This window comes from Linepithema humile, chromosome 3 (assembly GCF_040581485.1).
Source record: "Linepithema humile isolate Giens D197 chromosome 3, Lhum_UNIL_v1.0, whole genome shotgun sequence".
Classification (NCBI taxonomy): domain Eukaryota; kingdom Metazoa; phylum Arthropoda; class Insecta; order Hymenoptera; family Formicidae; genus Linepithema; species Linepithema humile.
In genome coordinates this window covers 26,396,893-26,421,330 of record NC_090130.1, presented here as the reverse complement: position 1 = coordinate 26,421,330, position 24,438 = coordinate 26,396,893, and the positions used below count along the sequence as shown (strand labels likewise).

At 38.6% G+C, this 24,438-nt stretch overlaps 1 protein-coding gene across 1 annotated transcript; it reads right to left on the bottom strand.

Moving 5' to 3' along the window:
* Positions 1-5,763: 5,763 nt before the first annotated feature.
* On the bottom strand, positions 5,764-21,486 carry LOC105673460 (transcription factor Zelda-like). Its single transcript, XM_012369112.2, has 2 exons — positions 14,952-21,486; positions 5,764-12,846 (listed from the first exon to the last, which is right to left on the bottom strand). Exon 1 carries the CDS (start codon positions 18,240-18,242, stop codon positions 14,982-14,984), a length of 3,261 nt encoding a protein of 1,086 aa, XP_012224535.1. The 5' UTR covers positions 18,243-21,486; the 3' UTR covers positions 5,764-12,846; positions 14,952-14,981.
* Between the last annotated feature and the right edge of the window lie 2,952 nt (positions 21,487-24,438).

Below are 24,438 nucleotides of genomic sequence, written 5' to 3'. Positions count from 1 at the left end.
GTGTCAAAAAACAGTCATTAAAGACAGAATTCATGGAACTCATCACAAGCCCGCGTTCGAACTTTAACGATCACATGTGTCTAGCAGCCGCTTGTATTTAAAACATAACTCATTCTCGATTTTGATGCGAATGTTTCCTTTCATGAGAGTGATAATCATGATAAAAGCATATCCTTCATAATCTTATTTCACAATTAATTATTCCGGTTTTATTTTATTACATTTGTGATGTTAATTGTATTGACGTGACATCGTAATATGGAAAATTACAACGCTACTACAAGTAACTTTTAATATCATCGACGAGAGCCTTTATCTACGTGTAACGCAGCTTTTCTTATAGCGGAAACATACATATATCGCTCACGAGCTATTCAGTGACAATATTTTGATACACTCGGCGTAAGACGTTACCGCGCCTCTTGATGTGATGAGTAATAACATCACAGATTACCAAATGGCCCATAAACGAGGTATGTTATCGTCATAAAGGCAAGATTAAACGTCGTGTATAGAAGCTCTTGACGCGATTGTTGGTCGGAGTATTCTAATTACATTATAACTAAATGTTTATTATAATTATCTTTTTAAGTTAATTACCAAAGCGAGAACGTTTGTTTGAAACATCTTTAACGATTTCAATTTTTGATAGTCCAAACTAATGTGACTACGCGCCAGTGTGACATGGCAAACATTAGAGTGAAAGAAAGATGTTTACATCAATTTGCACAAGCAAAAACGCTAATACCGTATGTAATCGTTTCAACGCGTCTCAATCGCGAAAAAACTCAAACTCGCAAACTTCCAATAACAGCTGAAAGAGCGATCATTTTCGATCATCATATATTCTAAATCCTTCGTGTTTTCTTTTTAATATTTTGCTTGCATAATTATTTTCTCTCTTGCATTTAATACTTATGTATGCATATTATTCATATTATTTGTATTATTTGACTTTTCACAATGTTCTAAAGTTATCCAAATAACTATCCAATAAGGAAACTGTCAATAGTTTGCCATCAGATTGGCAGGTTTGCATTAATTGTGTCCGCACTGAACTTGTGTTCTGCCGCCAGAGCTTACAGACATGACATGACTGCAGGATTAACGGTGGAAACCGAGCAAATCTGCCGTATATGTAACAGCAAATCAACGATAGAAATCGAATAGATTCACTATATTGTAATTAAATGACACTGAAAATCAAATAATTAAGTATCTAAATAATACTCAGTTTAAATAATGTAACGTAAGAAAAGAACAAAACCATGAATAATTTTTATTTCACTGTAGACATATTGTTACTCGTACGATCGTTTCTTCTTGAATTTTATTATCAAAAACGTAGGTGGTTTTCTATCAGCTGCCTATTGGTAAGAAGATATGGCGACAGGCAGAGATACGTTTTATCCATCTCGCCACGTATTTTTCGGTAGATCTTTTCGTCGAACGTAGCATCGGCATCTCTTAGAACGCAGATAAATCTCCGAAACGATGACGAGATGGTTCGCTATTGAGTCCATCTCAGGGCCGCATCCAGCGATCTATTCAAGTTCACGGGAGCATGTCTCCGTGGCGTGAATTCGGCAAGGCAAGTACCCGAAAGGGAGCGAGAGGGAAAGAGAAAGAGAGAGCGCGCGAGGGAGAGTAGACGAATGCACCGGCACCAGTAAGGACCAGGTGCATCCCCGGGAGCCTGGGAAGCGCAAACTAAGGCAAATGAACGCCGGCAGATGCTACCAGGGCCGCGAGAGAGTCTGAGCCCTCCGCGTCGCCCGTCTATATGCACAAGCCGCGTTCCGTCTACGCCGGCGACTTTGTTTGCTCACGAGTGCGTCGCGTCGGTGCATTCGAGCGCCGGATTCACTTCTCTTCAGTGTCCGATCGTTCGGATTGTGAAAAATCTTGGTTGCTCTGTGATCGTAGATTGCCGTAAAGAGAAAAATTATTCTTCGTAAATTCTGTATGGAATATCTCTTTTAATATTATATTCCGTAAAATTACATTCAATAAAATATTTATTTCTTCATTCAATTTTTAAGTGGAATTTCAACGAGATTATAAAATAAAATATTTCGAGTTTTATATTATCGATGAATATAAACACAACGAATTGTCATTTGATCAAATTCTCGCTTAGCGAAAATTATTTCCAAGTACGACAAAGGATATTCTTGTGCATTAATGCATATCTCCGAAATGGAGTATAATGGAACATTCTTGAGATTGCAGCTACGTGTGAGAAACGCCGAAACGTTCATTAGACTCGTGATTGCGCTAACAGGCCTGCAACATTTTTTTTTCTTCTTCCCCGCCTCATTTTCTCCTCTCTTCCCGTCGGAGATCGAAAGTGTTGCTCGAAAATAAATGTGCCGTTTCGCATTACGTCCGGCCGCGCGCGCCGTTTCGTCACGTATTACGAGAGAACGCCGCTTATTCCAGTAACTTTCTCCACAACTTTCACCGTGGCCATTATGAACAATCGCGCCCGGACGATCGTCTTTATTATTTGCACTGTATACTCCGCTGTTACGCAATCACGCGAACTGCTTTCACGACACCATTGGGCCATTTAGCAACGTAATAACGGCATAGAAACACAGGAAATTTCGAAACTTTCGACGAAGATCGGATTGTTTGTCTTACAAGAGTTTGTCGGAGATTTATCATAAATCTGTAGATGGAAAACTTTCGGATCAGTTGAATATTATGTCCTATTAATAAAAAATAATTTGTGTAGAATAATTTACGCAGAATAATCAACTTGCTAAACGCTAAATGGAATTATACTCTACATCATGCTTCAACTATAAATAAATATATTAAACATTTTCAGTGAAAGTATTATGTAAGCACTAAATTTAATTTTTATTAAATTTTAATTACTTTTTTTTATGCAACGCACTGTAAAATTAAAGGAAAAATAACATGTGTGTTATGAAACTAGTATCAAAAAATTTTGAAGCCAGCACGATGACGAATCAGTCGGCGTGACTTAAGAGCGATCGACTGAAACTTGCCATATGTTCGATATAAGATCTTTTTCTTTCTTAAATTTTATAATTTGTCACAGTTTTCTCCGCTTTGCTCAAACTAACTTTCTACAATATTTTTACTTTATATATTAAGTTAAAATCTGTCAGCTACTTCCAAGTTCATATTTATTAACTTAATAATATTTAAATAAATTATTAATTTAAATAAATTATCAATTTAAATAAATTATAAATTGTTAGATACATTCTTCTCGCTTCTCACTATATACTTACGAAGGAATGGACGGAAAAAATTGTTGGGAAAATATCGTCACGGTGAAAGAGACGGACGAGGAAGTAAACATGATAGTAAGTCTGTCCTTTGCTTTCAATCCTTCGAGGCTCTATAAGGAGATCGAAACGAAAGCAAACGTGCGGCGGCCGTAACACGGGCCACATTAATTCGGCCTCTTGTGTCAGAAGTATCTCCGAGAACTTCTCAGGGAACCTTGATGCAGTAACTTTCATCCCGCGCGACCTACCTCACGCATTTCCCCATAACTTCTCTTCTCCGCTCGGTCCGTGACCCACGTAATCCGAATACGTTTTAATATCTTCAAACCGAAATATTTACGGAGAAGATAGATATTATAACAGTGTCAATTCTTTTTAGATTCAATTTCTGACGCTGTTTTTTATTATTAGTCTTTTAATTCGATTTATAATTTTTTAAGATGGTAAATTTAATTATATAACCTTGTGCATTTCTCATTTATTTTCGACCGGCAATTTCTGGTGCACAAAATGCACGAAATGATGATATCTCGATTAATTTGTATTCATTGAAGAAGCCGTTCGAAGAGATACGCGGAGAGCGGCTAATCTAAAGTAGAAATGCTTAAAGAGGCGTGTGGAATCGCGGATCCTATAAAAGATATAAAGTCGTGCGCGTTTTTATCCGCGGCTTATCGGTCACGATTTATGCCTGTCGAAGGACTCGTTTCTCAAATTTCGTCGGGTCCTTCTTTCACGCGACGGCACCGTTCCCCTGGGATTATACCAGCCGATAAGGGCAACTTGCATTGTCACGTAGGGTATATATCGTCTTAACAAAAAAATCGCCTTCACGCTTCCAGATAGAGAGACGTGGCGTTGGTGATAAAGCCCAAAGCGAGAGCAGGAGCGGGCAGAAAGACCGACGTGAGAATGCAACTCATTACGACAGCTGTCTTCCGTTGTGGGAAAGATTCTTCGGATACATATCGGAAACTTTGATAGATAATTCTCGAACTGTAGGAGCTCGTAATTCGAAATTATTTTATAGAAACCGTATTCTTCAATCAGTTGCTTCGAGCAGAAGTGTTTGATAATATATAATTCATTAATTACTTCGAAAGTGCTTTCCTTCTCTTCTTCTTTTTTTGTCTTTTTTTTCTACAGCTTGTATAGAAACAAATTTGTTATAAAAAATTATTTAAGAGAACATTTAAAAGAGATACAAAGGGAATGTAAAAAATCTTCATCTTGAGTTTTTTAGATTAAGAAATTATTAATGTTTATTAATTATTATCTCTTACTTTCTATTATTTTCAACGTTTAATAATCATTATTAAGTTATATAAAGTGATGTAAAGTTAATTAAAAATTTAATTATCTGAATTATGGCTCCGCAATTTTTGCGTCTCCGTACTTTCATTAGCAGCATTATGTCGCTTCGATACAACGCGATGAGGCGACTCGTTCCAAACGCTGCACGTTAACGCGGTCCAGGTCCTGGCCGAGGGTCCCACAGCCTTGGAGGAACATATGGTCCACGGGCTGAAGGCATCGTTCATTGGCCGACACGCAGACTCGTAATCTTGCTATTTATCACGGGATGCGAGAGCGCGGCGGTAATCTTCGTGCGTTAAGCCGGTCGCGGTAATCGGCTGAAAAATGCCGACAGTAGAGAGGGTTTACCGAGAGGAAAGAGAGACGGAGAGGAGAATTTTTCGCCTGTACGTGCACCAGGAAAATTGCTCTAAATATATAAATGCGGGAGATACTTATTCGACTGGAAATTGCATGCGTAACACCTTTCGTGCGCGATAATAAGAATAGTCATTATTCCGGAAAGTGATTTCGATAACCCGATAATTTATACTTAACGCCAATTATCAATCATAATATAGTTGAATGAATTTATTTCTACGAAATCTGAGTATTTTAACAATTGGAGGAGATAAACGTGAAATCATTTGGAATTTTTCTTGTTAAAATATTCGTATCTAATTTAACTTTTTAAATTTAAGTTTTCTAAATTTTAAAATTTTATCTACGGGAAAACAACATCAAATTATTTCTACCGATACTCACCTTTTCTCGAACAGTTTATTGTAGATTTATCTCACTCCATCGTCGCGCCATAAGAGATGCTTATTACGAAGCAAATTCGCGTGCTTCAAACGCCGATAATTATTTAACGGCCTTGCCGCTTAAATGTCGTAAACAGCGACACACAAGTCATTAAATAAATTACTCTGTTATGCGCGTCATAATGTAAGTGTATTGTGATACTAGCTTCTATTACGGTTATTATACCATAATTTTCCTCTTCGCGAATACTTACCATCCTCCGATCGGTCGTTTCGTTCCCTCGCGTACGGCGATTGTCCTTATAGCAAATTATTATCTTACCGGTATTCGGTGTAACAAGAAAAATCTATAATAATAAGATACATAATCGGAAAGGGAAGAAGAATAACGAAAGGTGTGGAAGACTGGGAGAATTCATTGATGCCACAAAGAGTCGGTTGCACAATCTTGGATATTCATTATTTATTAATTAGCTAATATTCTGAAAACGTATGAACATTTGTACATGTGTTTTGTATCATGAGGTACTTGTGTGTATGGCGTTCGTCAAACACGTTAATCGGCACAACACGCGTCGCGTATACGAGGCGCACGAGTGCGGATGCACTTGTATACGAATCCACGCGGCCGATTCTCACATAGTGAATCGAGATCCGCTCGAGTTTTCACACTTCTGCTTTCCGTTTCTCTTAACACCCTTGAATTTCGTCTCGTGGCGGCAGTGAGCTTTTCTCGTAAGGACGTAGTTACAGAGTTAATTGTAAATTTTTATTCGCAGCGGTATCGAGAATGCGCGCGAATCGCGCAACGACGATCGGATGGCTTTTCCGATGCGCATCGCCTCGGCAAGCATATTACAATTCGGCGATTTCGGATCGACGATCGCCGATTTTCTTACGGAATGAGTCGCTCTCGCGAGACTCGTAGCTTCATCACACATTTATCGCTAGATGCGGTTGTCCAATTTCTCGTTTCGCATTTACATGAAACGAGGATCTCTGTACTGGACGAATAAATTTCATCCGCATTCAGCATTAAATGTGTGTCTATGTGTGTGTGCGTGTGTGTGTCGGATATGAGTTTAAACACACATCTCGCGCTTCGTGGATCTCGATTGTGACGCTTAAGACGATGCATCGTCGATCGCTCGTGAGTTCTCGCAGCGGGATATAACGGTAGCCGCCACGCAGCTCGTTGATTGATTTCTCACTTAGAATTCGTATAGTCTAGAATTTAAATATATAATATATATATATAGATTTATTTTTGTTTATATATATATATATATTTATACCAAAAAACATTCGTTCACAACGAATTAAAAAACATAAAAATTTTAGCTAGAAGACGCATAATACAATACAATGAACTACACCTAACACCGCTTCTTCTCTTTACTTTTTCTTATCCGCTATACATCCTCTGCTCTCTCCTCATTCGTTCTCTATGTTTCTCTCTCATTCTCTCTCTTTCACTCCCTACTTCTCTCCTCCCATTCTCCTTTCTTCGTCTTATAAATCGCAAATAGATCTCATCAATATATTGCTTCGTCATCAGGTAGATGTTGCCTAAGTCTAACAACGATGTGGACTCGCTGATAGCGGAGCAGGGGCGCCCGACGAACCGAGCTCGGCCATTAATTATTATTGCTGCGAAACAAGGAAAGGGGCCATTAAGTAATCATTGCCGCGTAATCCGCAATTAAATCGACGACGACTATCGATCTTCGTCGTCTGGCCGCTCGTTCTTTTCTCATTTTTTTTTCCCTGCACCCCGCTATACCGCTGCGTGAACTCTCGATTCGCGTTTACTTCGCAAGGTCCTTCTTTTCGGCCGACGTTGATTAACTTTCAATTAGGACGCGCGTACGCTATCACAAATCTTTAGGTAACGATATGGCAGATGCACGGCGCGTATAATTTGCTCAGCGATAAACCGTCGTAAGAAAGACTGCACAATTTTACAAATCATAAGTCGAAAAGTATTTTGATGCTTCTAACATTCTCCAAAATATTTGTTTAATGGCAACTTATTTTTATATGTAATGACAAATGCATTTCGATTTTAGTGCAAAATCCTCTTAGAGCCAAAGAAATTCGAAGAACCGAACTTACCATCGATTCGGAACGATCGAGTCGCGTGCAAGAAATCTGCGTTTTGTCTTGCCCGTAAGAATTCGCAGGACATCCTTTATCTCTCTCTCTCTCTTTCTCTCTCTTCGATTCTCTGATTATTTATTTACTCTTTTTTGCCCGGAGTCGTCGAAGCGCGACGAACGATACCATCATCGCTATTGGCGAAGCACCCGCGAATCGAGCGATTCCTTTCGTCGAGTCCGCAACAATTTGCTAAATTACAGAATGCCCAAGGTTACGAGTACGCGACGAGAGGCCAGGGAGGGGAACGGGGAAAAGGATTATAGAAGGGAAGGATTGGTGGGTGTAATGGTACAGATCGGGAGGATGGGCGACTCGCCGTGATCGGGATATTTCATGGAATCTCGCGGGCGCGTACATAGCCGCGCGTCTGTACTCTGATATTAACTAAATTGGCCAATAAAAGCGCGAGAAAAAATGCCCGTGCAAACAGTATGTATAAAACAGGAGGAATCCATGGATTTCGTAAAGCGGACGAAACGTTTCGCTCATCGAAATTTAATGAAGCTCGATCACGAACAAACATAACATACGCATTAACTCCGTTCAGTTCCCATGCATCATACACCATGTTTCAAGTTTCGCTGAATGCTGTACGATAAGTGTGAAACTGCACCAATATACAAAACAGTTTACAAATTCGTGTATACAGAGAAAAATATTTATAAAGCACTTTATTTCAAGTAGAAAATAAAACCTTCTTACAAACTTTCAATATTTCTTCCTGTTTCTTAAACCAGACAGCCGTGCTAGTGCGAATAATTACTCGTCTTGTAGTACAACTTGGATCTTGTCAATTTTGTTCAATGTACAAACAACAAATAAAATATATGCAATATAATCTATGAAGTGTAAAGTGATTAATAACATCAGGAAAGAAAGGAAATGAGAAGGAAAAAAAAATACTATAATAAAAAAAAAAAAAAGTGTCGTCACTTTTCCACTTTATTTTAAGAAACAAAATATATATATTTTTAACCAAAAACGGATACATTATTATAATAATTTTTTAAACAAAAACGTACATTATTATAATAATTTTTTTACCGTTTTCTCTTGCTTTCTTTCCTCACGCACTTCTTACCGCGCGTTTCATCACGATGTGATATATTATTCGCAATCATCGACACATTCTTTCGCAAAGCATCATTATAATACAGATCTATATAGAGAGTCAGATCTGTTGTTACGTGTTCACTTAAAAAACAAAAAAAGAGTCAAATGTGGATTAAGTTGTACATTGAAAATATAAAACTTTCTTTTTAAGTCATACTGTTAAAATATTATTAAAAAGTATCATGACTAGCTGCAATATGAAATTCCCACAGTGCCAGTTGAAAGCTCAATTCTAAGATGCATAAGCGGGATTAAAAATCTGTTTGCGACTCTGCAATATTTATTTATTTTCAAATTATTGCTTATAAACTCGAAATGTCTTTTTGTTTTCAATAATGCTTAAAATAATCATGAATCACATTACTATGCTTGCAGTGAATGTCAAATAAAACATTTTTTATAACTGGGATGCATCTTAGGACTAAAACAGCAATGTGGGTATGCAAACTTCTAAAAAGGTATTATTCTAAAACTTAAAAAGTTGCCCGAAAAATCATGATCTTGAAATCAGCATAGAAAGACAATGTGCACAAATAATTTTCCAGATTATTCTATAATACGCGGTAATATGCGTTTCGAAGAATCATTATTCTATACTGATTTTGATTTCATGATTTTTCGAACAATTGCCAGCTTTCAAATCTTATTTTGTTTCTGTCCTCCAAAAGGAACCAAACACATGCACCGTCGCTATTTTGCATTTGGAATAAAGCGATATTAATATATAGATGTAAAATACATACTGTTAAAAATCTTAGAGGTAAGTATGTGCCATCCTACGTATAAAGCGAGTCCTCAAAATATATAGACGTAAAATATAATCGAAATATCATCTCGTAATATTTGACAATGCTTTACGTAAAAAATTTGATAACTTCGTAATGAGTCACATTCTCTCCTTCTCGCTGAAACTTTATAGTTATGGCACAAAAAGATATAAACAACAGTGCGAAATTACATCATTACGAAATGAGAGAAAACTTCTCTCTTTAATATGTCTGTTTTTTTTCTTGCATTGCAATCAATTTGCGGTCTTTTAGTACATTCTTTAAGAAAATGCCCATGGAATATTAGAATCACATTCTTATTAAGAGAAACCTATGTCTCAACATTGTCACTATCTTTCTTCCTATTTTTTCTATAGTTTTGACAATTTGGGAAGAAATATTTATATGTACATCTTATCAATATTATAAGATAAGTAAACTGACCTGAAATACAATACTTTTAGAAAATCCTCAGCGTAAAAACTTCAGAAAACTTCAATATTGTTCTACAGATTTTTCTGTCATTTGTTCGAAAATTGTGTCAATTTATAATTCGTGTATGATGTTTCCGAAATTTTCGAAATATTGACTTATTTTTCCAATATTTTGAAACTGAATATTTAGCAAAGAATTGTATTTCAGGTTATTATATTGATTTTTGACATATATTTGTGATATACATTGTGTGATATATATTTAAAATAAACATATTTAAAATAAGATATTACTCCCTTAAAAAAATCCGCGAATAGATTTCAATACGTTTAAAAATTGTTTAAAAAATTAAAATTCCTTTTTTTCTTAGAAAGTTACTTAAAAAACTTAAGATATATATAATCCTAATTCTAAAATACGCTTGGAAATTCCACCAATGTATATGCACACACATATGTCTTCAAATTATCATATCGTACGCGGAATGTGCCAAAATGGTGATCACTTTTCACAATAGGCGTTCGTGAATTGTGTACGAAATGTACAAAAAGTTACGTATTACGTTTATCAAAAAATAATTTTATCAATAATAATAAACACAATGCTAGTCAATAATATAACTATTGTTGGAAATTAGAACAATTGAATTTTAATCGCTAATAGAGGTAAAATTATTACAGTCAAACTCTGCTAAATTTGCATCGGCGGGATTGAGCAGCCTCGCTTAGAGGAACATTCCCCTCAGTCCCCAATCTTACTCTAACACATGCGTAAATTAATAAATAAACGCACGATTTTCTCTGGTTTTTTTTTCTCATTCTAATGTGAACTACAAATTTTCGTTCGACAAGTATATGAAGGAACAGGGCAATTATTAACTTTAGCGAGCTTCAACTGTAATAATATATAGGAAACAAAGAAAATTCGTATGTATCGCGGACGATTATACGTAAAAATCGCTATTCAAAAATTCTTGAAAAATTATACAAGAATTATCACCGCTGAACAAGAATTATTACCACTTACATATAGCTCGTGGTTGTTCTCGCGACACGGAGACGAACAAAATTGACGGAACTTTGCAGTTCCTTTTCGCATTCTCTCATAAAGTTTGATCGCTTTGATCGTAAAACAATGATATGGCTCGATCGCAATCGAGACGCGTGTTTTCTCTTACTGACGCGCTCGTTTACAATTATTTATAATAAAACTGAGCGTACAGTAACACTGCTTGATATGTCTCTAAAGAACGTACGTCAGTTTTCCTTTGTTTCTTTCTATCTTTCACGTTTTTCTCTCATCATTCGTACGCTTCTATATTAAGTTCTAAAGATGTATTAATGTTCTATAATAAGTTGATTAAACCGGCGGGCGATTCGAAAAAGTAACAAAAATAATTTTCATTACTGACCTCTTTTTTCTTGATCTTTTTTGCCCAATCCTTGTTAAATTTTTAATTATTTGCTACCTTTTAACCTCTTAACACACGGTTTTATCGCACGCCAGTACCGTTTGCCCGAGCTAACTAGGGAGTTAACAAGTTATCTTCCGCGTTAAGAGGTTAATACAAAAATAATAAGAAAACGCATCAGTAGCACGTAAATGTTTAAACACACTCTCGAAGAAAAAGAGAAGTATTGTATTATTTCGGACGTTCAATTTGGCTATTTCACAGAATTATACAAGAATTACCATCGCTTTACGTTAAAAATGTGGTAGAGGAAGCATGAAAAATGCAATTAGAGTTGTCAAAAAATGCAGTGTGCGAAAGCACGTCGTTTCGCCCGCACGGATGTTTCGCTACTTTTATTATAATAATATTATTGCATTGGCTTTTTCATCTTTTCTTTTCTCCATTCATTCATCGTTAAATTCCTGAACTCTGAGGTAGTCTGTTCCGGGTGTGACATTACGTAGTAAAAATGGCAAGAGTGCTATATATCATTTACCGTGTTACCGCTCGATATTATATGTCAATATTATTATGTTTATTATTTTTTAATAATAAACAAAACGTAGTTTTGGAAGGCGCATATGCTCGCGCAAATAGGTGGTGTGTTCACGATTTCCGCATGTGTGGGACTATCTTTTTACGTCCGTGCGCGCATTGTCTTGTACTGAGTATTTCTAAACTTTGAAATAGCTACAAAAAAACAAATTTGCAAACAGATATTTAGTGAAAAAAGTTTTTTTTTAATGCACTAAAATTTTTGCAAATTTTGTATTATTCTTTTAGAAATACTTTGTACATAATATTCGTTGTCACAGTCTGCATTTTTGAATCACTTTAAATATTTTGTTTTTTTGCTTTTCCTTATTTTTAATTAGGAAAAGTCATCAATTATGACCATTAGCATATCTAATTAATATTAAAATTAAGATATATAATATTAATGAATATATAAATTTAATTCAAATAACAATACTTATGCATGCACCATGAAAATTATAAATAAAATATAAAATTTTATTTGTTTCACAAGAGCAACAAAGATCACATATTATAAGCAATAAACTAACAATTCTTTAATTTTTGTTTTCTATTAAAAAATCGATCAAGTGCCTCAAAAATGCAAACTGTTTCGAATGAACACCCACCTTGTATGTAATGCAAAATATATATATCTATATTATAAACTTATTTCTTAACGGAACAATGACCAAATAAGCATATTTCTTATTCATTTCTGAGATAAAAGTACAAATAAACAAACTTGATTGAATGCTCGTACACAGTCCATGTTGGAGATAATTCTTTTTAACAACAACGGGCACAAAATACAAGCTTAAATAATTAACGTAAAATATCAAATGAGCAGATCTGAAACTAATCACTTCAATAAACAAGTGGCAAAAAAACGATTATGAACATGTTATTTCGTTAGAGCGAGGTGGACATTTACCACAATTGCATATTTGTATGCGTTCTCGAAATTTGCTCCGTGAAGATGGATCGCAGTCTCGGTGATTGGCTCGTTTTACCATTAATTAATCATGCATCGATTAATTAGTGCCATCAATACGTGGAACGATTTGTGTGAGCTGCGAAAATAGCTAACATTAATTGATAAACTTTAATACAGCGAATATACAAATAAGTATAAATATTCACAGCACAGCTATTGAACAAATCACTGTGTCAATATAACTTTAAAAGAAAAGTACCATAATAAATATAAAATAAAAATATCACTAAGTATACTCTCACATAACAGAATATATTATATGTTAAAATATTTCCGTATCAGTCTATACAAAATATTTAAAATATACAAAACAGAGATAGAATGAAAGCACCTAATGATAATCTAATAGTTTATCATTTTTACTGATAACTAGAGCAAAACTTCATGCGATAATTGCTTTAACAATTCACGGAACAATTAAAATATGGAATAAAAAGATATTAGATTATTGTTTGTGCAATATTTTTACATATTTATTATTTACAAAATTAATAGATGAGAAGTCATTATTTATAATTGTATTGTAATGTAATTGTATTGTATACGATTTTACACATGAGTAACATAAAAATGCGAGCAAAGTCCACCTCGAATAACTAACTTAGGCAACCTTAGGCTTGTAAATAAATGAATCAGACACGACTGTAAAAACGTGTCCAGAATTGGAATAATACGAGCAGAAAAGATTTGTTTTTATAAAATTTTAATGGCATGAGAAAGATCAATGATAATTAAAAACACTAAAAGTAAGAAACTTTTATGTTCGGCGATTTTTTTTGTACTTTTTACGTTTTTGATATTACAGTTACTATTAATAATTATGCGTCTACAATTGTGCTTTATTTCGTGCTTCCTCATTGTCAATATACTTCTCTACATCTGTTGCAATCATCAGATGAAATTTCATAATCAATAGTTACCTTTATTTTGCGTATATTATATAATTACGCATGCATTATTGATAAGTTATTATATAATTCTTAATTATTATGTTTATTCTAATAATTATCAAAAAACAAAACAATTATTACAATAATTATTCTAATACAATATAATAGTTATTATAATAATTATTAATTGTTAATTGTCAATTAATAATTATTATAATAAAGCAAAAAAGGCTCATTGATAATTTAAATAAACAAAAGAAAATAAAAGAAAATAGAAAAAAACAAATATAATGTACACACGGGGACAGGAATGCCTTCTCTCATGAAGTTACACGCGTCTCGTCGACATGTCAGGCATATCGGACATGCGTGCTTTAAATGGAACAAAAAAATGATTAAAAATGAAAAAATAAATTTTTCAACACTTGTTTTTATTTTAATCATATTTTTTTTCATTTATCACGTCACATAAATTTAACAAATATGGAAACATATAGAGATATGAAAATAGCACAAAATGAACGACATTGATAAATGTATAATTATTAATAATATAATCGTAATATAAAAGAAAAAAAAAGTATAAAATACAATTAGCATTATAGCATTTCTTTGATTTGTAATCTCTCATATTTCACGATTGTGATGTTATATCAAGAAGCCCTTTTTGTCTATGTTATTACAATAATTGTAATAATTATAATATAATACACAATTGTATATATTTAAAATAGTTTGTACAGCTCATAAAAGTGTAACACAGATTTTAATCTTCCTTTCACTTATTTAAAAAAGTGACATTTACAAAGTGTTGCGTTTGCAGATCGTCATCAAAATATCAATGAGTCATTTGCGAGAATTAAAATTACAATCCATCAAATTGATCAATTAATACAACGAAGCACAGAAAAAGATCTTGCTATTTCTCGGTCACTTTCTCCGAATCAATTCTGAACATCGCAATAATTTCAATTAAACTGTGAAAGTCAGAAAGTTGTAAATATCTAATCAGTTTTTTATGAATCATACATGTAGAAAAAGTCAAAAAAATTTCGAAGAATCAGGAATCGTTTTATATCAATTTCTTAATCAAATTGCTTTCTAATAGAAGTATAAAAAAGATTAAATTATTTAAATTAAGAAAAAAATATAAAACTGCTCTCGTTTATCATATTGATCGCAAAATATAACATGATATTTAACATATTTTATGTATAAAGGAAAAAACAAAAATGGATTGTGAAATTGTCATAAATAATGCTGATATCTATTGAGCAACGGAAAATCTTACCTTTCTGTCATCGAGATCGCGCTAAAGCCTTCACTGAGATTTTTTTTCGTTTTCGCTATAGTCGGGCTGTGGGTTATTTTCGAAGCATTGAGTTGCTTCTCCAGCATTGATGATGTTATGTTGAACGTTAAATCGTGGAGTGTTGCACCGTTGGTACCGCTGACCAAACCGTGCACACTGCCGTGTGGCTAGGGCCCGTGCTTTCTTGGTATGTGTATTCTGATGCTTTTTCATATGATCTTGTCTGATAAAACCTTTGCCACATAAATCACATTTAAACGGTCTTTTACCAGTGTGGACACAGGAGTGTCGTTTAAGATCTGTTTTATGGGCAAAAACTTTCGGACATACATCACATTGATGCCTTCTTGCTAATGTATGCATTTGCATGTGCTTTCCGTGCACTACTTCATCTGGAAAACGTTTGCCGCATTGAACGCACTTAAACGGTTTGTCACCCGAATGAAAACTTTTATTATGCTGCGTAAGGTAGCAGGCTTTGTTGAAGGTCTTGTCACAGTCATAGCATTTATGAAAGCCGTCTTGCGAAATGCAATTAGTTTCGTTAGTAGTGATAACTTGACGTTGCTTGCTTGTGCCGGCTTTGCTCTTGCGCCCTTTTTTAGGTTGCGCGCCGAGCATGTTTGGGTCCACATCTTCCTTCGCTTCTAACTTGATATTATTGTTTCTCTCACAAACAAAATCATGGAGCTGTGTCTGCTCCAGCCGTTGGCTTAACAAACATTCCGCCTCCACGCAGATGTCACTCGCAAAAAGGAACATTGTTTCATCGGGCATCTTACGTGTTGATGAAAATAGATCATACTTCGATGCGGAAGAATCGTATGATTCTTGAGGAATAGTTTCCTCCGCACTTAGCCCCCCCACGTTAATAGGCTGTAATTGACTCGGTTCTACTACTAATCTACTAGATATGCTGAATGCTTGAAAACTCGGCATAAGATTTTGCTCGATGGTCCCGAAACTGGGCAGCATATCCGACTGTTGCTGCTGCTGCTGCTCGCTCTGTTCGTTACCAATAGTAGTTAGCTGTATTGGGATAACCACTTTGGTAGATTCCAGCAGGACCGCCGGGATGTTGGTAGTAGTTGTAACGTGGGGGGGCAAGGCGTTTGGGTACTGCTGATGAGGCATCGTAGTACCCCCCATCACCGTGGGTGAAATCATCCGGACCGGATGGACTGTACCTTGCGGCGAAGTCATGTGCGACGTGTGGTGGGACGATGATGGGCAGTTCATGTGCGATACCACCGGAGGAGGCATGGGCGAAGTCGTGGAATGCACCGATTGGCCCGGTGAAACCGTTGGCAGGTGAAGCTGCTGCTGCTGCTGCTGCTGCTGCTGCTGGAGGCCCAACTGAGGCACAGAACCCATTTGTTGCTGATGATGCCCCGCCAACGGCGACGGAATTGGCGAATTGAGCGGCATTATTCCCGAGTGGGGCAGGTGGACAAGTTGCTGCTGTTGCTGAACCAGTGCCGCTGCCGAGGAGTCGTTGCTGCTGTTGCTGCTGCTGGAATTGTTGTTGCAGGGCATGGTGGGCGTGTGAAGCAGGTCCCCCGTCGCCTCGCCCGAGGGACCTGCCATCAAGTTTGGGGGACTCCTTGAAGATAAGTCCGGGGAGCGCGTGGGTGCGCCGCCGTTTCGTCCGCTGCCCGGATGAGCAGCGCTGTTATCTCTAGCGGGATGATGATGAGCGCTAATCGGTAACGACGCCGGATCAGGCTCTTTACCGTTCTTGACAGCGTTTTTGTGCAATGTCGTGTTATAATGCCTTTTCAGATGGCCAGAGCTGGTAAACCACTTGTTGCACGCGGAGCAATTGTAGGTCTTCGGTCGACGCGGCTCGTTGCTTTTCCAAGATTGATTCGCCATCGCGCCAGGCGCTTTCGGCGGTTGCTGCACAAAACCTGCCGGCATCTGATGGCTCGATATCGGTTGCGTGCTCGTGATTATCGTGGAACTTTGATGTCCGTGTTCCACGGGCATGTGCTGGCCGCGTATGAACTGACTCTGATCGGTTATCGGCGGGACATTGTCTATGGGGCCCATTGTCGGGATCACGGGATGATAATCATGGGGTGGAGCGGCCGATGGCGCCCAGCTTAGCATAGAACTCACCGAATGCGACCCGATTCGTTGCTGCTGCTGTTGTTGTTGCTGCTGCTGTTGCATTACTTGCTGATGATGCATCTGCATCTGGAGACCCTGTTGCTGTTGCTGATGTTGTTGCTGCTGCTGCTGTTGAAGTCTCATGAGTTCTTCTTCATATCTATGCGTTTGCACTTTGTGAGAATCCAGATCGAGAATCTCTGCCTGCTCTTCAGGTTCTTGCTTCACGTCCACCTTGCTTGTCTGCCCGCCATTATAATCGTAGGCAGATTGTTGTTGAGGCTGGTTTGAAAGAGGCGGCGATGGATGCAACTGCTGGCCTTGCTGCTGGGGACTGTTGCCCAACTGTTGATATTGAGGCGCGGACGGATACGCACTCGGCGAATCTAAATGGCTCGTCCTCATATGCTCGCCTAGTTGATTCGCGTCCTCGTAAACAATGCCGCATTTGTCGCACTGAAACGGCGGATTTTGCGGGCTAGTGGAGTTAGATGCCACACGATCCGTAGAATAAGGCGGATACGGATGATAGCGCGAAGTGTAGTTACCGTTACCGCCATTACTTTGTGCTTCTTCTTGCGAAGGCGAGAAGTGATGTGGTATCATGTATGATTGATCGTTTTGAATAAAATAGCTGGGTTCGGTAAACATTGATGCTTGAAACGGATCATACGACGGACATGCAATTGCATGTATAGTAGGCTGCTGCTGTTGCTGTTGAGGCGTCTGCTGCTGCTGCTGCTGTTGTTGCTGCTGCTGATGCTGATGCTGCTGCTGCTGATGTTGATGTTGCTGTTGCTGCTGCTGCTGCTGCTGCTGCTGCTGCTGCGAGGATGCTGGATCTTGAGAAGGCGACATTGATGATGGATCACTCGAGTCCGTCGGCACAGTTACGTCGCGGTTGACGTGGTTATTATGATTGCCAGTCTTGCTGTGGTTATTATTACTCTCTTCCTGCTGCTGCGCTTTATTAGCCCACTGATTTAGCAGGTTTTCCTGATGATAGCGCACGTGCACTTCCAGACTCTTCTCACTCTCGAAATTGACACCGCAGTCCTTGCAGTGATGCTCTGAATTCGAGCTACCACCTACGTATTGTTGTTGTTGTTGTTGCTGCTGCTGCTGCTGCTGCGTTTCGACACTCGTCATTTCACTCATATTGTCCTCTCGCTCTCTTTCTCTCTCTTCTTTCACCCTTTTGTCACGCGACTGTTAAGTCACGCGTTTTATCAATATGTACGCGACTGTACAGTAATTCCTACTCAACGCGAACGCGAACAGAATTAAATTGAGCAACATGCACATGCCCGTCATGCGCCCGTAAGCGCGCGCACGCTCTATGGCAAAAACAATTTTTCTCTCTTTCTTTCCAGTCCGTTGCTTCACTCCATCACCTCTCGGATCGCGTTTTGTGACGCAGCAGAACGACACGTGACGTATCAAGCTACGCGAGATAGCACATGAATAAATGCACCGTTCGACAGCGCGAAATAACACATCACTAGTAGTCACGTGCAAAGATTCACTAATTTCGGCAAGACAAATGGTTATGATGGCCAAAATTGAATGGGGGGAAAGGGGGGAAGGAGGGAATCAAATAAAAAGAGAGAAAAGGAAGGTAAAAACAAAAAGAAAAACGGGGATACAGCGTGTTCTACATTTATCATATGACCGCACTGACTCCGGACACGAACATCCAATTCGGCGTCGCTCGATGTTGCGCGATCACCACGTACGGCATCGTCGATCTCGATGCGACGACGTGTCGACAACGGCGATAACTGGTAAGATGGTAATCACTTACTCCAATTGCGAGGAAGCTCGGGTAGGAAGAAACGCGGCTTTTAACAAGATGCCTCACACTGATAACGCCGGGACGAACGAAAGAAAACAAAAACAGACGCGCGTACAGTTCACAATTCACATGTTGACCGGCGCATCGCCGACGCGAAATAGTCTCTTTCGGTAGATGAGAAAATCATGCGATTTCGAAAGAATAATTTTGATAGTCACTTTATTTGTCACAATTGCTGTCCACTTGCCACGGAAAAAATCTATCTTCTGTAGTCTACTTGCGTGGGTGTCTTAAAGGCAATCACCTAACATCACCGCATATCCACTGTTACTGACGACAACACTGAACGAAATGATCGCAAGCACCTTAGTGTTACTTCTCCATCCGCCCCTCCCCTCTCTCGCTCTCCTTTCTCTCTCTTTTCTCTCACTCAACTTAAATTACACGCTCACCACGGCGGCGACGCACAACCGTGTCGCGCGAACGGCGGCACTACTCTGTAGGTTGAAATTCCAGAGTTCCGAGTCCACGGGCTCGCGCCAAGGCACCGTTTCTCCACCCCTCTGCCCTTCCCGTATGCCCATATTCCGCCCCTCGCCTCTTCTAAGCGATCACGATACCCCCCGCTCTTCGTCACTTGCCGACTCTTCGGATTCTCCGTCTTTCTCTTCTCCGAACCTTAGCGTGCTTCCCCCTCGTGCTCTGCTGTTGTCTCCCTCAAACTCTCTCCGTCGTTTTCTCTCCAACGTCTTTCTCCCTTCTCATCCCAGTCGTCGACGAAACATTGCTCTCTTCGTCTGATGTTCGGACTTTCTCCTTTTCTTACAAAAGCTTAGTCGTTCTCTCACGCTCTCTTCGTTGAAACTCGAATCTCTTGCTTCCTCTATTACGTTTCTATCTCTCTCTCTCACCCTTTCTCACTCTCTCTCTCTCTCTCTCTTTCTCTCTTACTTCTTCTCGCTTGGAAGTTCTTCCTTCTTCCTCATCCAAATGCTTGGCCGAAACACGTCCGTCTTCCTTCTCTCTCCTTTTTCCTAGCTCGCTTCCTCTTGTCTCTCCTCGGCGCACCGACTCCCCACCTTCGACTATAGTCGACTACAGTCGATCTCCTCCGATTCCCTCCTGAACTGAGATAGGCACGCATCCCAGAACGGTGGAAAGCGACGGCCAACCAAATTTGAGACAGCTCCTTGCCCCTCCTGGCTTTCATCCTCCCTCCTCGCTCCTTCCAATGAGTGTTTTGGCCGTTCTCTTCCTCCGACCTTACTCACTTCTCTCCCTCGTGCTCTCGTGTACGCTCCTCGAGGCAAAAGAGGACATATACTGCAGGATGCGGCTTCTGTCCCTCTTCGTTAGTTTTCTCTTCGAGCTCGATGCGTCCTCTTTCAATTACGGAGGATGGCCACCCTCGCATCCCTACCGATTCTCTATGGTGACGCGTCTTTAGAGAGAAAACACAGACGAAGATGTATGTGAGAATCTTTGCTTGTGTGTGCACGATCGTGTAACTTTGGCTTTATTCACGAAATTTCAAGATTTTTAAAGTCCTTTTGAGATTTTCGGCGCGAGAAGTGTTTGTTATTCGACATTTGCCGATTTTTCGGAGCAATATTTTGTGTTTATCTATTTGTGTGTGAAAGAGCGTATTTTTTTTTTTTTTTATGTAAAATAAACAAGATATTTTCAAACTAAGATAACGTAAAATAAACTTTTTTTGTAGAAAATTAACTACTTTCTAAGTAAATTAAGAAAAAAGAAAGATAATTGTACTGCCATTCATTACTTAAGGGACAAAAGATTTCAACAAGTTACATTTCGAGTTAATTCACATATAATATAACACTAAAAGGTCATATGTAATTAATAGAAATTTATTGCTTACACAATTTTAAGTGAACTCTTCTTAGAGAAAATCTTAATTTATTGTGCAATTATATATTTAATTTAAGAAAGTTATAATAAGAATTTGATTATTCTTGTAGTGTAAAACATAATAAAAATAAAAGATTTATTGGTACAATGTAAAATTTTACTTTCGTTATCTTACTCTGAAAATATTGTTATATATTTATAAAGAAAATCACTCGACTGAATAAATGGATGTAATCCTGACAGCATTTAACGCATTAGGGATCATCGCGGGCCGACTCTGTCTCCGCCAAAAAATCCCCTCGGTCGACTCAAACGACTCGAAGATCACCTAATTTCGTCGAGTAATAAACGTAACTCTCGACAGTTCACCTAACTTTTTATTAGGTTGAGCCACGAGCCCCTTCGTAGGTGCCTGCGTAAAAAGTGCGAGGGTATTATCCGACGATAACTAAACTCTTTTTCTCGCCCACAGCCCTCCCCTCACCCCTCTATTACCGTCTTGCCCTCTCGCTCTCCATCCTTCTCTTCCCTCATCGTGGCCTGCCTCTTCTCATTTGGCCCTCTCGCGGTGCGGCTCGGCCGAATAAAAAAAAATGTGGGTAACCTTGCATTTTTTTATAATACCTTTTTTCCACGCGCGGGACCGGCTTTTCGGCCCTGTGCACTTTGCATACAGAATGCGACAAGTTCGGGCTGTCCCCGCCGCTCACCCTGTTCGGGCCGGTCGTCGATATCCACCACCGTCTAACCCTTTACATCAACTATGAATATGTTTATTGCATTGCGCGGCGACCACCTGATACAGGGGAGAAAACCTTGCTGCATGTGTGGGCGATGCGCGGCACGTGGTGTCGCGACGAATGAGCGTCACCTGTCTGGTGGTAGCCTTAAACGATCGATATTAAGGCCAGGTAGTGCGGCGAGAGATTAACCTCCTAATTGCAAACTTTGTATACATTCATTTCACTATGATCAAGAAATTCTTGACGAACTATCGACTAAGATTTTTTATCAAATAATTATAAAAATCGCATAATAGCGTATGCTTGTGAATAATTTTAGCAAAATTATTTAATGGAGAGTTTGCATATATATATTAATTACCAACAAGGTTTTATTAACTAATTACAATTTTGGTATTAATAATTTAAAGTTCTTTATTTTATGAAATATCTGTTGAATTATCGCTAATACATGCTCGATTTTGAATAAGTCAAAGTTCTCGATAATAGAAATCACGACAATTCCGTAGCATTCTATAAGTAAGTTTCTCTGCCTCCAGTAGCTTCGTTAATTACGCGAGATTCTTATAGTTCTCAATCCTTTAATCGAATCACCACCCACGTTTTTTTTTTGTTTTACAATTTCCATCCACTAGCGCGTCGAGATACGGCGCAGAGGCCGTCGGCTAGCAGGAGGGTGGCGGTAGATTGAATCAACCTAAGCAGCAGCCACCCTTCTACAGATTCCGCAGCTCTCCTCCCCTCCCCCCCCTTCCTCCTTCCATCTCTTTCCTCGCGCCAACCTTCGCTTCCACTTGGCATTTTCGAAGTGGACGTCGAGCTGACCGAACCACTATCAGCTAGATATTCGCTGGCGTGGCGTTTGCGCCCCATTTTATTAAGGAAATCCCACCCCAACCCCTAACCCTCTCGTCGAAGGATGTTTCCCCCTCGGTGCGATCCTTCGTGTCACGAAGTCCTACGACGCGGCAAAGTTTCCTCGTAACACGCGCGACGATGCGCGCTCTCGTCCTTTTCCTTCATTCTTCTTTTCATTCTCGCTGTCTTTTTCTCATTCTTTGATTTCACGCTTTCTCTCGTACAATGAAATTTTTTCTCTCGAGTCTTTTTCTTGCGAATACACGAGAAGATAGAAACAGCGGTTTTCGGTAGTAAATCTATGAACGCGTGACACATATTGAAGAGAACAAAATGTCTAACGAGACTTTTATTTGCATGAATTGAAAAAATTAGAAATTAAAGACAGTTTTTCGATCATGGATTGATTTATCTCTGATTTACAGAATTTTGATGTAGTATTTACTAATCAAATTGTTTAATAATAATCAAGTCGAGCATCGAGTTATTTAATAATCGAAAATTGAAATTTATGCTGAAGAAACACGAGAATTAAAGATAATTTATCGACAGTAGATTGATTAGTTTCAGGCCCTAAAAGAGCTTTACATTTTACACTTATTTGTTAAGACATTTAATATCAGAAATTTGAAAGTGATTATGTATAATGGCTTTTCACCGTAATTCTTTAAAAAATGCAAATTGTTTAATGCAGTTATTATTAAAGTTATTATGTCATTAAAGTGTAATTTGCGATTTTTGTATACTATACATATAATGATACATATAATGATTTTCTCATTATGTATCTATATGACCAATATTTGTCTTTTGGATTTTTTCGTTGAAGAAATTTGTAATTGCAAGCGAGTTCTTACTTAACGTGTAGCAGATTGCATTTAGAACATTCTCGACTTAAGGTAAACTTCATTATAATGTAACGCGAATTTCATTAGTGAGGATAATAACGCTAAAAGACGTGGAGTTAAACGTCTAACGGAAAGAATCTTTTTCGCAATTTTTTTCATGACAGAAGGTTTTTTCAACCACAATTCGCGGCCTCAATCTCGTGAAAGGACACGAAGGCTCGTCTGGTCGTCGCGCGAAACCGCCGGATCTTGTGAAGAGCAATAAAAATATTCCGCGAGCTCGGCAAACGGGGTGGAGAGACGACTAACGGGGTGTGTCATTAAAGGAAATTATAACAAAGTGGTTCCTCCGCGACGTCAGAGCTGTCATTTGGTGGCGCGGACGAAAGTCCGCGGGGCGAGAAGACGGCCGGCGTTGAAGAAGGACGAATGGAAGAGCTGAGTCAGTTCGCGCGGAAAACGAATTGAAATTTTAATCGCTCACTCCTACCCCCGCCGCGTTAAATGCGCCCGCCACCTTGCCGGCTCTGACCCAGCCTTTCCCTGCGACCCTTTGCTAACCTCTGTCCTCCTTTTTCCGCCTCCCTTTTTTTCATCTGCTTCTCCCGGAGCGCGAGCTAAATGCTTTTACGCACGTTGCTATTATGTCCCGCCGATGTCCCTTTTTCATTTTTAAGCTCGTGTGTTTATTCTTCACACAGCGTAGAATATTTTTCTCGTCAGCAAAAGAGACGGTGCAACACTGCATCAATTGCAGTTCTTCTGCATATCTAATTCGTGATTTCGTTTACTCAAAGCTGTTCTGTACATTAAACGCTATAGGCTTGCTGCTTAGAGACGACGTTTTAATTGTTTATGCACATCATTAGACATATTTTCGATACAATTGCATGCAAACGTGTTACGAATATGTTGCATTAGCATAAGCACAACGATATTTCATGTTAATAAATTAAGACTCAACTTAGAAAAATTAAACATAATGCTATTGTTAGAATTGTTCGTGAACCATGATTACAATTACGAATGGACACTCTGCGCACTGAAAGGTGTGGTTTTATGCCTTAGAGAACACGTATAAGACGTATGTGCGAATAGGGTCACGCATGGCGCTGATCTTCCGCACCTAATGAAAAGCTGATCACCAGTGAAGACCTTGAAGGTCTCATCTTTCCGTATTAAATTTTTGTCACACAGGGCGCGTAGCGGCCGAATGGGCAGAACGAGCTTCGTCCTTT